Here is a 15,594-nt window from a genome sequence, read left to right as displayed (position 1 = left end):
CAAGTTCTTCTACTGAGAAGTGACACTCAACTCTCCACGGCTGTCCAGAGTCAAATCAGCCACAAATCTACTGAGACTCAGCTTCACAGATCTTACAGTTTGCAAATGGAGGTTAAGATTTGAAAACAACAGAATCTAATTGCTATTGAGAAGCAGTCCCCTCTAGAAGAGGCCTCAGCAGCGAGGAGGATATTTATTGTAGTCTAATAGCGTATGACTCAAATACAGCCTCTCAGGCAACAGAAAATAATTCCAGCATTATCCTTGCAATTGTAGTGGTACTGTGTGTTGGAAGCCCTCATCTCTGTGGTGTGAAGGGCAGGATTCAAAGTTCTGGCTAAGAGAGTAGACTCTAAAGCAGTGGTTCTCTACCCCAGCTGCACGGGGAGCTTTAAAAGAGACTGTTACCCAGTCCTACGCCCAGAGATTCTAATGGTCTGGGTGCAGCCTGGACGTCAGGATTTTTCAAAACCTCCCAGTGAGTTTTAATGTTCAGCCCGGGCTGAGAACACTTGAGAACGCTGGTTCTCACAGCTCAGCGTGCGTCAGTGTCACCTGGTGGCCTTTTTAAAACACAGTTTGAACTCTAGCTATTCTCAAGGTCTGGTCCCTGGTTCAACAACATCAGCATCATGTGGGGATTGGTTAGAAAAGCAGATTCTCGGGTGCCGTGCAGCCCTAATTAATTGGAAATTCTAGGAGTGGGACCCAGCAAATTCGAATTTTAAAGGCCCTCCAGGTGATTCTAACTCAAAGCTAAACTTTGAGAACTCCTGCTCCAGATGGAGCCATTTTTTTTCTGGGTTAAACCCCATCTGTGACACTTCCCAGCTTTACAACTTGAATTTGTTACTTCTTTTTGTGTCTCCGTTTCATCACCTATAAAATGGGGCTAATAGTACCTTCCTCATAGCATTGTGAGGCTTAATGAGTAAAGAAAAAAAAGAGTAAAAGAATAAAATGAATTAAATAGTAAAAGCATAATGTGTTAAGCTGTATTATACCGATTTAAATTAGGCTTCTGAAATCACATTAACATCTACCTCTTAATCTCAGTAGTTATTCAGTATTGAGATCTGTGGAGAAAAGCCTTGGCTCCAAATAGTAATCACCGGGGGAGATTTTTTTAAGTCTTGTTGCCCAAACCTCACCCCCAGAGATTAAAAAAATCTCCTCCGAGGAATTCTAAGGTGCAGCCAAATTTGAGAACCAGCGATTCAGATTTGAGTTTGTTAAGCCGATTTGTATATGCTTAGATAGGTTTGTAATTTGTTGAATTCTACTGGAGAGTTCTGTGCTTTAGTAGGGAGCCACTAACATGATTAGTTCAGTGGGGAGAGTTTCCATTCATTTTCAAAGATTTCCTTTTCTTTAAATTAATCAATGGCAGGTGTGTGTGCACATGCGTGCACCCGTGTATGAATAAAATAACTATTATGTGGTGCTTCTGCTGTCTGTAACCATAAACTTTTGCATTCTCAGTGGGGATTATAAACAGGCAATGACAAACCTCGGGACATCTGTAATTCAGACGACCAAAATATTTCACTTAAGTCGCATTTGAAAACTTGTATTTCAGCATTTGCAAAGCAAGAACAAAATTAGCTGTTCTAAAAAACAAAACCGAAAAAACACCAAGTTTTAGAGAGTGAATTTGATTAGAAATTGGGATTCTGTACCTCTAACAAGAAAATCTAAGGAGCAGCATTGTGAAGTGAAAGAAGCTCTAAACTAAAGATAGCAGTTGTGGGCCTCCCTGGTGGTGCAGTGTTTGAGAGTCCCCCTGCCGATGCAGGGGACATGGGTTCGTGCCCCGGTCTGGGAAGATCCCACATGCTGTGGAGCGGCTGGGCCCGAGAGCCATGGCTGCTGAGCCTGCGCGTCCAGAGACTGTGCTCCACAACGGGAAAGGCCACAAGAGTGAGAGGCCCACGTAGCGCAAAAAAAAAAAAAAAAAAAAAAAGAGTTGCAATCCTGTTTTGTCCCTCACCAGTGTATAGCTTATTCCTCAGACCCACTGGGTCTCTGCTTTCTCAATCTGATACCTACAGAGGTGCTCGTGGAACTTTTGATCTCCAGGGTCCCTATTACCTCTAATGTTTTATGAAAATAATGACCATTTTCTCTTCAGTCCACAAATTCAGATACTCCCTGCATCCCATCAACATCAATTAAATTTAGGCTTAAAACTTTCCAGAACATGTAACAGAATTACCTCTGCATTTTAGTTGTCATCCTTTTACCAGATATTTATTGAGTGCGTGCCATGTCCAGCCACTGCTCGTGACACAGGGAATTGAACATGGACCAGAGCAGACCAGGTCTCTTCTCTCATGGAGCTGACGTTCTATTGCACAAGTCAGCCTGTGTTACAGGAAATGTAACTGTCACAACTCTACACTTCCTTTTCCCTTCCTCACAACATCTCACACTTGCATTTTAACAGATGGACTGGAGAAGATGGTGACGGTGTGGAAGGAGAGACTGAAAACCTGGCTGAAGTGAAGCTTTTTAATAATAGTCTTAAAAAGAGAGGAAGATTGTAATAAATCATTCTTACTCCACTGAGTAGTGAAAGGGCAATTAGTTCCTTTGTGCCAGTTGTTTCCAAACTTTTGTGACTAAGGCACATTTTTGAAAACTGAAATGTCTGTGGCATATGAAACATTAGGGCTTGGGGAGTTGCCGGTGAGGATTAGTCTCCAGTTATAGAAGCTGATTGCTTTTCAAAAGCACAGGTTAGCAAACTACCGTCCTTGGGCAAAATTTGGCAGTCCACCTTTCTTTGTAAATAAAGTTTACACACCCATTTGTTTAAGTATTGTCTATGGCTGCTTTTGCCCTGAAATGTCAGGATTGAGTAGTTTTGACTGTATGTCCTGCAAAACCTGACATATATACTATCTTCAGTAGTTTTGACAGTATGTTCTGCAAAAATCACGGACTGATGAAATACCAAAAATGATTTAAGTGGCTTATCAGCTGACAAGTCAATTAGGTCCTAATTTAATGTTCTTGAAAACAAAGAATTGAAAACCACTTGACTTGCAGAGGATTTATTAACCAGTCATTAAGGTCATTCCCTTTCTCAATATCTGCACCATACTTCAAATCATTTGTGTCGTTCAGAGACAACATAGTAAAATTGGTAAATGGAAGAAGAGTTGGTCTCTATTATGAAGAGAGAATGGGAGATTGGCAAAAGGGAGATTAGCCTTGACTGCAGGCTAGCTCTCAGACAGGTCCATTTTATGACAAAAGTACATATGGGGGTTGACGTCTACAAAGTAGCCTTAGCAGTGGATCCCTTGAAAAGCTTCATCTCCCCTCAGAGGTACACCACACCAGCTTGAGGTTCTCTGTGTCACATGCGTACCAAGCTCCTGAACAAGTGCGAGATTTCTTCTATAATTTTGTCCTTCCTGTGCCCTTTAATCGCAAGCAGATATTTAATAGGACCAGGAAACATTTGACAAAGGAGACAGAGAACTAGTTCTTATATATTCTTTGGTATCAGCTTATCTTTTTCAGGTATCTCTGTGTACCTCATTTTCCCTAGTAAAAAATGGGGTTTGTATCATTCCAAAATATTATAAGGTTGCAAAGATTATTAAACAGTCTGAGACTTCGGATAGGAATTTCAAAGGGAATGTGCATTCTCAAACATCCAGCATTTTATCGTAGAGTTTATGTTTTCTGTTATTTTAAAGAGCATAGTTTTCCTGTCACAGGGCATGATATTAGAGGGAAGGAGAAAACATAATAAAGGGGGGGAAAATGAGTGAGTTTGAGAGCAACTTTTAAAGAATCCCAGATGTATTTATTCCCTGTTCTTTGTACCTGTTGTTGCTGGCCATGATAACTGGGAATATCTTTCAAATGACACAGGTGGTATAGGAGACTAGAAGAAAATATTATCCAAGGTCAGAAGTGGCCTCTCAAGGGCCACAGTCCTTGAAGCTGTTGGAATACTTCACATGCTAGATGAATCTTTTTTACAGCCTTCTTTTCTTTTCTCAAATAATGATTTCCAATGGCAATCACTGTGGCAAAATTATTGATCTTAGAAGTTTTAAACTACTCAACTATAATTTAAATTTACAACACAAGACTTTACAAAGCCATAGAAAAGGCTTAACTCAAGAAATTCAAATAACCTCATTCTGCCTATCTTTACTTTGGTTGTCTATTGCTCTCTTGAATTATTTAAATAATCTATCATATTCTTTGATCAGTAATGACTGGAACTATAACCCTTTTTTATTGATAAAAGACATGCATGAGATTTGATTTTTACTTCTACAAGTAAACAAAAATATGTAGAGATTCACATTTAGCATCTTAGTATCTATTTAATATTCCTCTTCCTAGAAGGAAGTGTATGTGATAAAAAAAAGTCAGAGTTTGGAGTGAGAAGACTTGAGATTGACCATGATTTTAGACAAGTCACTTAACTGAGCTTCTATTTACTTATCTATGAAATAATGATAACAATTTTCCTCTCTGATATTATTCTGTGTATGTGAAAGACATATATGAATGCAGTCAATATAAACACATATATTCAAAAAATACAGCCCAATGAAAATAATTCTCTCTGCTCTACTCTATGGAGTTTAAATTTTGTAAGGAAAGAACAAAGAAGATTTTAAAAGTCTAGTCTTATTTATAAAGGACCATTCATGTCTTATCTGTAAACATATGGTTTATTTATGCTTTTAATAATGAAACTAGGATAATCAGTTCAGTCGAACAGAAAATAATTTTATCAATGTAGTATTTGCAGAGAAAGAATTCACTTCATCGAAATATCACAACACTGAGTTTCACAGTTAAACCCACATGCATACTGTAGTATAATTTTACAGAATGTTTTGATGGAATGTGTTAAATACAAAAATAATCCAATGCAATTTCCATTTAGCACATTGTACAAAACTCATTCTTCAATGGAATTAACAAGTTTACAATCTTTCCCATAAGGTGCTATGTATTCAAAGTGCTCTGTAGCAATGAGGTTGAGATCAGCGAAGATATACTGTAGAATGCCACAGTAATACAGCTCAGTAATAAATGAAATTAGATATAATGTAGATGAAATCCACTCATAAAATGTAAGACAATGGAGATCTATGATGTGCCGTGAGCAATACTCATCCTCAGTAGGGGGTGGGGCTGAAGGACTTCACATATATATCATTACATTCCCAATAAAAATGAGTTTAAAGTTGAGGTCATCACTTTTATAGTGAGTACCATTGCCTAGAGAAAAAAGAAAGAAAGAGAAGAGAGACAGATGGTAAAAGAGAGACAGAAAGAGAGACAAAGTACACAATGCTTCTGCAATCCATTTTCCAACTGAGACCAATCCTCAAAACAATCAATAGTCCGTGACAGCAGTTTTCAGACTAGAGGGTACATCAGAATTACCCAGAGGGCTTGTTAGAACACCAATTGTTCTGCCCCACCCACTGAGTTTGCAATTTAATGGGTATGAGATGAAGGCTGGAATTTGTATTTGGAACAGTTCTGGGTGATGCTGATATCCTGATCAAGGGACCACGTTGTGAGAACCACTGGTCCATTATACCTTTGACCACTGAATGACTCCTTTATTAAAATGAAACACATCTATAAAGATAAAAAAAAAATAAAGATAATAAGCCTGGTCCTTAGGGACACAGGGCAGCCAGTGTGGATTGTATAATGATTAGGGCAGCAGTTCTCAATTTTGCCTACATAGTAAAACCAACTGAAGAACTAAAAAACAAAACAAAACAAAAAACTGATGCCTACACCCATCTAAAACTAATTTGATCTGAACCTCTGGGGTAGGGCCAGGGATTGAATCATTCATGAAAGTGCCCCATGAAAGTCTAATGTGTAGCATAACTGGAGAATCACTGCTTTAGGACATTTTCTTTCACCTCCTCACATAATGAAAAGATGGCCAAACATATGTGCCCTTTGGGGCACTGGCATATGAACAAAGAAAGATGTCACAAGGAAATCAAAATCCCCAAGGGGCACACTGATACACAACTGTTCCTAGTGATATGGGGGCAGGGGTAATTTAGAAAGAAGTTGTGACTGTGGATTTGCAATGCACTGCAGGGTTAGTTCACAGGTTTGAAATAACAGAACTTGGGAAGGTGAGCAGCATGCTAATTTAATCCAAGTTTCTTTTCCATTGAATGACACCAACCAGAGTCTAGAGTCTAGAATGTTGGTGTATGGACTGATGTGCAATGTTTACCTGCTACAATGATTGTTACTCATTTTACGCAGCTAAATTATTTACTACATTGATTTAAATTGAGTGGCCCTATAAATAAGGCCCTCAGGAATGAAATGCCACAAGCATTTACCTGTCTAGCTCAGAAAGCAAGACTACAGAAACACGCAAAAACAGGGCAATTTGAAACAAGATTTACACTTAAAATTACTCATCTGGCATAAATAGAAAGCATGATTACTTCTAAGTGTAAGTGAATAGACATGCCATGGAATCCTTTTCTGGAAGGACTTACAGGTCTGGAGCAATCTTTAGCACTGAGTATACCGGGAAGGACATTTAGAGCTCATTTTCACAGGCAAAGCCACAGACTGTAAATAAAACGCTCATGTATGAAACTGGGACTAATATGTGATTATAAATTAAAAAGAATTTAAACAAACCCAGACATCAAGACTGGGACTTGCAGGTAATCTTTGGTAAAAGTCAAACATTTGAAAACTATCAATTTGATTTGAATATAGACATGTTAACTGCGTAGACTTAGGTAACAGCCTCCCAGTCCTCCATTAGGAACCAGCACCCTAGGGAGTATCTGAGCAGCTCTTTCCAAGGTACCTGAGGTGCTACAGACCAGCACTGGCAGACTGGGAACCGCTCAGAGAAGCACAGGGATTTAAAAAAAAAAAAAAAAAGATAAAATCTAAAGTCCTCGTTAGCTGATTCACTTTGTTATACAGCAGAAACTAACACGCCATTGTAAAGCAATTATACTCCAATAAAGATGTTAAAAAAAAAAAATCTAAAGTCCTGGTGAGATGCTCAGGTGATCCTTCTCCTCCGCTCTAAGTCTTCCAGAAGACATCTTGAAAATAGCCTGAAAAATAATAAAAAGGATAGGACTATGAATACAATCACTCAGGATAGTAGAAACCAGGCTCTAAGGATACGAGGGCATCAAAGAAATAGCAGGAACATGAGGAAATGTTGGAAATAATTTTGGTCTTTAGTTACAGTCTTCAATATTTTACATATATACATATATTTTAACACATTTTAAATATTTTAATATATGTTACAGATATATGCTATACATATTTATTAAACTTCACAAAAGTGCAGAATGGAGACACAGAGCCCACTTAAAGGCAGACAATCACAAAGGGAAATTAATTCTGGAACAGAGTTTAAGCCTTTCCTCCTGTGACCTGTCCCTGTGGCATACTCTCTCCTCTGCACCCACCTCTGGGGCCCTGTAAGGGAGGCAAGGAGGATTTCACTGCTTCCGAGAGTTGTGCTTGCAGAGACAGGGGCTGTGACTTAGAGCTGCGAAGGGAACAGAAACTGGTCCCTGTGTGGCTTTGGCCACCCTGTCAGTCTCACCCAGCCCCCCATCCTGATGGGCTTGGGGTTCGGCAGCCCAGAACCGAAGCGTGTGTGTGCAGACACTGAGAAAGGGATGAGCCAACCCAAAGGGGAAGAGACCCCAGGTGGGGGAATCTGTTTAATCCTGCAGACGGGTCAGGCTTAAACTCACCATCAGCCGCGAAGTCTCTTAGGCCTTCCTGTGGCTCAGCGGAACATCTGGGTCTTCACTTCCTCTGTGCATTGCATGCTCTCGCTTCTCTTGGGTCCCAGTGCAATCGGGCTTTCCAGGGAGCGTTCCTGTGTCCCGTGCACTCTTTCTCCTGGGCTCTGACCCTCTCTCTTGGGATAATCCCAGTCTGACCTCTTCAGCTGCCCCCACTCCTTCCCCTCCTCAGGGCTCCGCGTCCCTGCCTGCCCTCCCACGGACTCCGCCTCCTGTGTGGGTTCAGCTTCCCCTCCCTCCCTAGCCGGCCCTGGCGGTGGGGCCCTCCCTTCCAGGTCAGAAGGTTCCCCTAGGGCCTCGACCTCAGCCTCCATCTCCCAAGTCACTGTCGCCTCCTGGAACGCGGGCACCTCCTCCCCGCTCAGCGCTGTTTCCTCTACAGCCACCTTCTGTGCAGCTGCCGTTTCTCCTAGTGTCTCAGCCACTCTGTGCCAGCTTTCCTCCCCAGCCACATCTGAAAAGGAGGAGGCTTCATGCGCTTCTGTTTGCCCCCCAGCTGCCTTTGAACCTGCCAACGCCTCCCGCTCTGTGGCTGGCCCTGCAGCTCCTCCTCCTTGGTGGCGACCTTCCCCAGCTACAACCACGACCCGCGAGCTCCTGCCCCCCTCGGTGTCCCCATTCTTCAGCAGCCCTGCCCCCAGAGTGCACTCTTCATCCGCCGCCTCCTCTGGGTCCTCGTCCATCACTTCTTCACTCAACTTTCCTGCCATGGTGGAGTCTCCCTCGGGAACATCTTGGATCATGGCTGGGACAGCCACTCCCTGTGGCCCCTGTAAAGGCCCTTCTTTATCCCTCCCCTCCCAGCCCATCAGGCTGTCTTGATCTTTGGCTGCACACTCCCGGGCCTCGCCAGCAGCCCCGGGTATCTGTGCGTCCCCCAAGGGCTCGCTTCCGGGAGCTCCTGACATCCCCCCTCCTGCAGGGCTCGGGCCCTCGTCCTGCTCTGCGAGGGCCACGTTCTCCTCGAGCAGCAGCTCTGCTCTGCCTCTGGGCCCCGTGTCTCCAGCTTCTCCCAGTCTTTCTCCTCCTTCTTTCCCCCAAACCGTATTGTTTTCCAGGGACTTTTCAAATCCAGGGGATGCTTCAGACATGGTCGCCTCTCTCTCTCTCAGTGAACCCTCTCCTTGCGGCCCTGCGTCTTCAGTCAGTTCAGATGCCCGCATGGCTGCTTCTTCCTCAGCACCATGCCCCATGTCATTCTGGGGGGCTTGTGTCTCTTCCTCGGGTCTTACTTCCTTCATGGGTTCCCCCTCTTCCTCTTTCAACTTTTGCTCTTCTTCTAAAGTGTCTTCATCCTGAAGCGCCTTTGTCCTTGTCACCGCTTCCCTCTCAGATTCGGTTTCCCCCAGAGGTGTCTTTGGCCTCTCAGCTTTCCTTCTCTCGCGCGCTGCATCTAATTCCTCAGGTGACATTTCTTTCCTCTCATCTTCCCTCTTAGACTCTGACTCTATCTCAACCTCCTCCCTTTCCTCGGGGTCCTTACGAAGTTCTTCAAGGCTGTCCTCCAAAACCCCCGTCCGAGTTGCCTGGGCCTTCACAGAAGTGGAGGAGCTCAAGGGCGTTTCCCTTCCCAGGACTGCCCCCCTCTCCTCGGCTGGCGCCTCTCCCCGCAGTATGGCCTCTTCTACACTCTCCTCTCTCTCGGATGTAGCGTCTTCTCCGGGTCCCACGTCCTCTAGGTCTGTGGATGCTTCTCCCTCACTGTCCTCCACACCTGGCTTTGCAGACCCGGCCTCGCTCACAGCCGCTCCCTCAGACTCCCCCTTCCCCGGCCTCACCACCGCCTGTCTCAGGGCCGCTGCCTCCTGAGCACTTTGCGACTTCAGGGCTGCTGCCTGGCTTGTAAGCACCACCTTCTCGTCACCCTGCTCCCCATCAGAAGCTGCCGTCTCCGTCTCCAGCACCGTTTGCTTCAAGGCTTGCTCCTCAGAAGCTTTGCCTTCATTCAGACCTCCAGAATCTCTTGCTGCTTCTGGTCCTCTGGGGTCTAACCCCTCTTTCTGTTGCCTTCTATCCCCTTCTGCTTCAGCCTCTGCCCCACTTACTACGCCCTGAGGGATCTTTCTTTCCTCTGTAAACTGTCCTACTAATGCCAGCTGCTCTACTGTTGGCTTCCACTGCCCCAAGGGAACCTCATTAACCCCTGCTTTTCCCCACGATGCTGCATCCCCTTTTTCTTCTGTGTCAGCATCCCTGTGTTGGGGACCTTCATCTTCCTCCACTGCTTCTTTCTTCTCCAGTGTATGCTCTTCTGATGCAACTTGCTTGGATTCCTTGTTTGAGCTGAGTGCTGTCCTTTCCTCCACCACTAAATTCCTATTCGGTGCTATAAAATAAGGTTAGAAATCAAGGTTACTTTAATTAAAGTGCAGGGAGGAGATATTACAAAACATCTTAGATATATAAGAGATATTTATATATAATATCAAGGGGCTACTTATATTATCTATACAACGTTTTCTTGGTTCTAGGATGCCATTGACTATAACATGTACCATGATTTAACAATGGCTTTTCGTGATGAAAAGAAATGGCATCAAATTTAATGGGCACATTAGTATTAAAGGAAAATTGAACATCAGAAATGTTGAAGACGAAAAGTCCATGTCTTAATATAATAAAATCTCTCTCTTTCTCTCTCTCTGTCTCTCTCTCTCACACACACACATCCCACTTTCATTTGAAATATTAGGACTTGCAGAAAAAATTATGTAACAAGGAAAATAGTGAGGACTTAATCTTAAGAACCATTGTTCCCTATAGCACCATAATATGCCTGTTAGCTTATGTTTCTTGTACTCATATGGGCATTTAGCAACTGAATCATAATACAATGTGAGCTGATCATTATCCCATACATTACTCCCATTAAAGCTACTATATCTAGATATAGTCATCAAATAACTTTGTAGTTCAAGGTAAGACTTTTTACTAAAGATACAAATTTGTATTATAGGTCAGAATACCTGCCATCTACATTCAGAAACTGATTTGCCTTTGGCAAAACAGGATCACAGAGCAAGACAGGACTTTTTAGTCTGGGACAATTTTCAACATAAATAACCTACTTGAAGTATTTCATAAGTCCTCATCAATAATTTCCTGCAAATCTGGGTGTTCTAGCTTTCATACTTCAATAAATACAAATTCAATATGTTTATTAGAAGGCTTCAAATAGATTTCTTATTATTTAGCAAATACGTGTATTTCTGTTGCAATGATCCATGCAAGATAAATAAAGGCATTTCAGGCCAAATACCCAAAGCATTTAAGTTTTCCAAATGCAGAATAATATTTAGGGAGATAGCTTCTAAAATGGTCACCTCAATGCTTTCTATCAATCTAATATTTTTCATTTGTAAAACACACTGGACTAGGTGCTATAAAATAAGTTATAAAACCAGGGAGTCAACCTCCAAATTATATAAATTTATGAAGTAGGTATAAATTTATAAAGTAGACAAGTGTGTCTTCCTCACATTTTTTCTCTTGCTTGCCCTTTTGGCTAGCCATCTCACCCCCACCCCATTGCCAACAATCTTCCAGAAACCTAAAGCCCTAATCTTACTCATTTCATCCCTATTCTGATATTCCATCTGGGAATGTCTTATAACTCCAGTTCCTCTCCTAACACCACATCTGGCTGTCCTTTTTGCCTTCCCTTGGCCTCTTGCTGGCTATTAAAATAAAATATTTTGAAGTAAGACAATAATAGCACATATTACATTTCCCTTAAAAATGTATTTGGAAGGTAACTTTATTCAAATGAGTAACATAGAAACTTCAGGTCTATCAGCGGGGATGCTGTTGACTTTTATAGGGGGTCCTCAGCATACCACAGCAGTTATTTACTAAATATAGAACCAAATGCTTACTCAGAGAACATGGAGCCAATTCACTTGAAAGCATACAGTTTGTTTTATTTTGTTACAGATTATTTCTGGATTCAAAACAAATGAAAACCATGAGGAGCAACAATGTGTCAAGTCCCTTTAGCAGTATATGTGCTGTTATTCAAATTCCTGCATTAAAGTATATTAAAAAGTTGTCAGAGGAATCAGGCTCCCTGACTTCAGACTATACTACAAAGCTACGGTAATCAAGACAGTATGGTACTGGCACAAAGAACAGAAATATAGATCCATGCAACAAGATAGAAAGCCCAGAGATAAACCCACGCAGATATGGTCACCTTATCTTTGATAAAGGAGGCAAGAATATACAATGGAGAAAAGATAGCCTCTTCAATAAGTGGTGCTGGGAAAACTGGACAGTTACATGTAAATGAATTCAATTAGAACACTCCCTAAACCATACACAAAAATAAACTCAAAATGGATTAAAGACCTAAATGTAAGGCCAGACACTATCAAACTCTTAGAGGAAAACATAGGCAGAACACTCTATGACATAAATCACAGCAAGATCCTTTTTGACCCACCTCCTAGAGAAATGGAAATAAAAACAAAAATAAACAAATGGGACCTAATGAAACTTAAAAGCTTTTGCACAGCAAAGGAAAACATAAAAAAGATGAAAAGACAACCCTCAGAATGAGAGAAAATATTTGCAAATGAAGCAACTGACAAAGGATTAATCTCCAAAATTTACAAGCAGCTCATGCAGCTCAATATCGCAAAAACAAACAACCCAATCCAAAAATGGGCAGAAGATCTAAATAGACATTTCTCCAAAGAAGATATACAAATTGCCAACAAACACATGAAAGAAAGCTCAACTAATCATTAATCATTAGAGAAATGCAAATCAAAACTACAATGAGGTATCACCTCACACCAGTCAGAATGGCCATCATCAAAAAATCTACAAACAGTAAATGCTGGACAGGGTGTGGAGAAAAAGGAACCCTCTTGCACTGTTGGTGGGAATGTAAATTGATGCAGCCACTATGGAGAACAGTATGGAGGTTCCTCAAAAAACTAAAAATTGAACTACTATATGACCCAGCAATCCCACTACTGGGCATATACCTTGAGAAAACCATAATTCAAAAAGAATCATGTACCACAACGTTCATTGCAGTTTTATGTACAATAGCTAGGACATGGAAGCAACCTAAGTGTCCATTGACAGATGAATGGATAAAGAAGATGTGGCACATATATACAATGGAATATTACTCAGCCATAAAAAGAAATGAAATTGAGTTATTTGTAGTGAGGTGGATGGACCTAGAGTCTTTCATGCAGACTGAAGTAAGTCAGAAAGAGAAAAACCAATGCCCTATGCTAACACATATATATGGAATCTAAAAAATAATTTTTAAAAAATGGTTCTGAAGAACCTAGGGGCAGGACAGGAATAAAGATGCAGTCGTAGATAATGGACTTGAGGACACGGGGTGGGGGAAGGGTAAGCTGGGATGAAGTGAGAAAGTGGCATTGACATATATACACTACCAAATGTAAAATAGATAGCTAGTGGGAAGTAGCAACATAGAACAGGGAGATCAGTTCGATGCTTTGTGTCCACCTAGAGGGGTAGGATGGGGAGGGTGTGAGGGAGACACAAGAGGGAGGGGATATGAGGATATATGTATATGTATAGCTGATTCACTTTGTTATACAGCAGAAACACACCATTGTACAGCAATTATACTCCAATAACGATGTTTATTTAAAGTCAGTTATGAAAAACATTTAAAGAAAGTCCTCTGTTTTGCTAAGCTGGCCTCTAAATTTATGGAATTAAAGAACATTCAGGCATACAGGGTAATAAAATTTCCTAGCCACCATGTAATAATATACTATGCCTAAATTCTAGGAGAGAAAGTGCTAATGGCATCCAGCTGAGCTATTACATGCACACACACACACACACACACACACACACACACACACACACACGGGAGTCAGACATGACATTTCTTTTTTTTTTTTTTTTTTTTTTTTTTTGCGGTATGCGGGCCTCTCACTATTGTGGCCTCTCCCGCTGCGGAGCGCAGGCTCAGTTGCCATGGCTCACGGGCCCAGCCGCTGCACGGCATGTGGGATCTTCCCGGACCGGGGCACGAACCCGTGTCCCCTGCATTGGCAGACGGATTCTCAACCACTGCGCCACCAGGGAAGCCCAGACATGACATTTCTGAAGCAAGGGAGAAAGAGTAATTGAAGCCCTTCTAAGACATATCAGTACAAAAATGCGACACGTTCTTGATAGCAACCTCATGGGCTTTGGGGGAAAAAAATAACGAATATAATAAGAAAGTGAGCAATGTTCACAAACAAGGGAAATCTGATTTAGTGGCTGAGTGTGTACTTGGGAGTCAGGCAGACCTGGGTGAGAATGCCAGCTCTGCCACGTAGTTGTACGAACTTGGGAAATAACACTTCTCTAAGCCTTCATTCTCTTATCCATAAAATGGGAATAGCAACACTTGACTCACAAAATCCTTGTGAGAGTAAACCATAAAATGCTTAGCACAGTGCCTGGCACACAGGAAGCCCTAACAAACCTTCCTTACACACTCCCCCCTCCCACTGCTTACAATGTATGATATTTTCTTGCTTGAATTGGATTTAATAGACAACAGCTACTCTACCTGCCTTGCAGAAATTCGGGGAGGTACACTAGAACTCCTCTGGTTGAACGCCCACTACGAAAGATTTGGATTCTCGAAGCTCAGTGTCCTTCTGCAACTCAGCCCACTGCAAGTTCAAGTGTCACCTGGTCCTCTCCACATTGCCCCGGGGGAACGGGAGCTCAGGGAACCAGCACAAGTGCAAATCATCTGGCTGCTTCTATTTGTTGTGAGTAATAAAGTCCTTTTTCTCTGACCCAGGAGCCTTGTGTCTTCTGATGCAACTGTGGCTGGCTAACTTATTTCCTTGATAATAGACTGAAATCTCAAATACCTCCTAGCACTTGATGCTTGTTATTAAAAATTGGAGGTGGGGGTAATGTGACCGTATGAGGAATAAAATGAATCACCCTCCCCCCGCCAACTGCCACACACACATACGTGTATTCAAATCAGGGTGTTTTTTTAAAAGTCATCCACTAAATATAGGGTAACCTGATTTCAAGGACACGGGCTGTTTGACCAGATAGGTATGAGTCATGGTCTGTTGAGTCACTCTAATGCGCACTCTTGCAGCTGGAGTACTCATCACCAAGAGCCGGGTTATTTGCTGATGGCAATGAATACTTCCTGAATTTTAAAAAATAAGGAGCTCAAGTAAATCATCACGAAATGTGCCTGGGCTCTTCATGTCTCTTCATTGGGTCAGTTAGGTATATCCACCTACCTGGTCAGCTAACTGGGAGGCAGGCTAAGAAATAAGACTGGTCTGAAAATCCCTACCAGTATTTTTCATTATCTGAAGTCCTTTTTTAAAAAATTCTAAGCACCACTGTATTCAAAAAAGAATGATAACTTTCATATCTGCTGTCAGCTCCAAAGCTCCCCTTAATGCCTCCACCTCCTGCCATCACATTCACTAGTTGAAAAGAAAATAAAGGTGGTAGAAGGAGGAAACAAGGATAGGAAGATGAAAGATGGAAACAGCACTGTCTTTTGCAGAGGATTTCTGAAGGTCTTTCCTAGGTAATGATATGCCCTTCCTTACCTGTATCTGTGTCAATCTTCACCTTCCTTGAGTGCTTCTCTCCTCTGTCTGCACTGCTAACACCAGACTCAGAATCATAGTGGCAGTGGCAGCCAGGACCCACATCTTCAGCTACTACCTGTCCAACTGATTGGAGACCATATAAAATATCAAAAGGTGTTAAAAACAGGTCATGAGAA

At 42.0% G+C, this 15,594-nt stretch overlaps 1 protein-coding gene across 1 annotated transcript in view; it reads right to left on the bottom strand.

Moving 5' to 3' along the window:
* Positions 1 to 4,689: 4,689 nt before the first annotated feature.
* Positions 4,690 to 15,594, bottom strand: part of ERICH3 (glutamate rich 3) — a 118,776-nt gene continuing 107,871 nt past the window's right edge. Inside the window, exons 13-15 of the mRNA XM_067005775.1 lie at positions 15,416 to 15,541; positions 7,773 to 10,152; positions 4,690 to 7,112 (exon numbers count right to left, since the gene is read on the bottom strand). Of these exons, the coding sequence (XP_066861876.1) occupies positions 7,808 to 10,152; positions 15,416 to 15,541 (2,471 nt within the window). The 3' untranslated portion in view covers positions 4,690 to 7,112; positions 7,773 to 7,807. The remainder of the gene's footprint in view (positions 7,113 to 7,772; positions 10,153 to 15,415; positions 15,542 to 15,594) is intronic.

Source organism: Kogia breviceps, chromosome 1 (assembly GCF_026419965.1).
Source record: "Kogia breviceps isolate mKogBre1 chromosome 1, mKogBre1 haplotype 1, whole genome shotgun sequence".
In the NCBI taxonomy this organism is placed as follows: Eukaryota; Metazoa; Chordata; class Mammalia; order Artiodactyla; family Physeteridae; genus Kogia; species Kogia breviceps.
The sequence above is the reverse complement of the archived record's forward strand: the minus strand, read 5'-3'. Positions and strand labels throughout refer to the sequence as shown.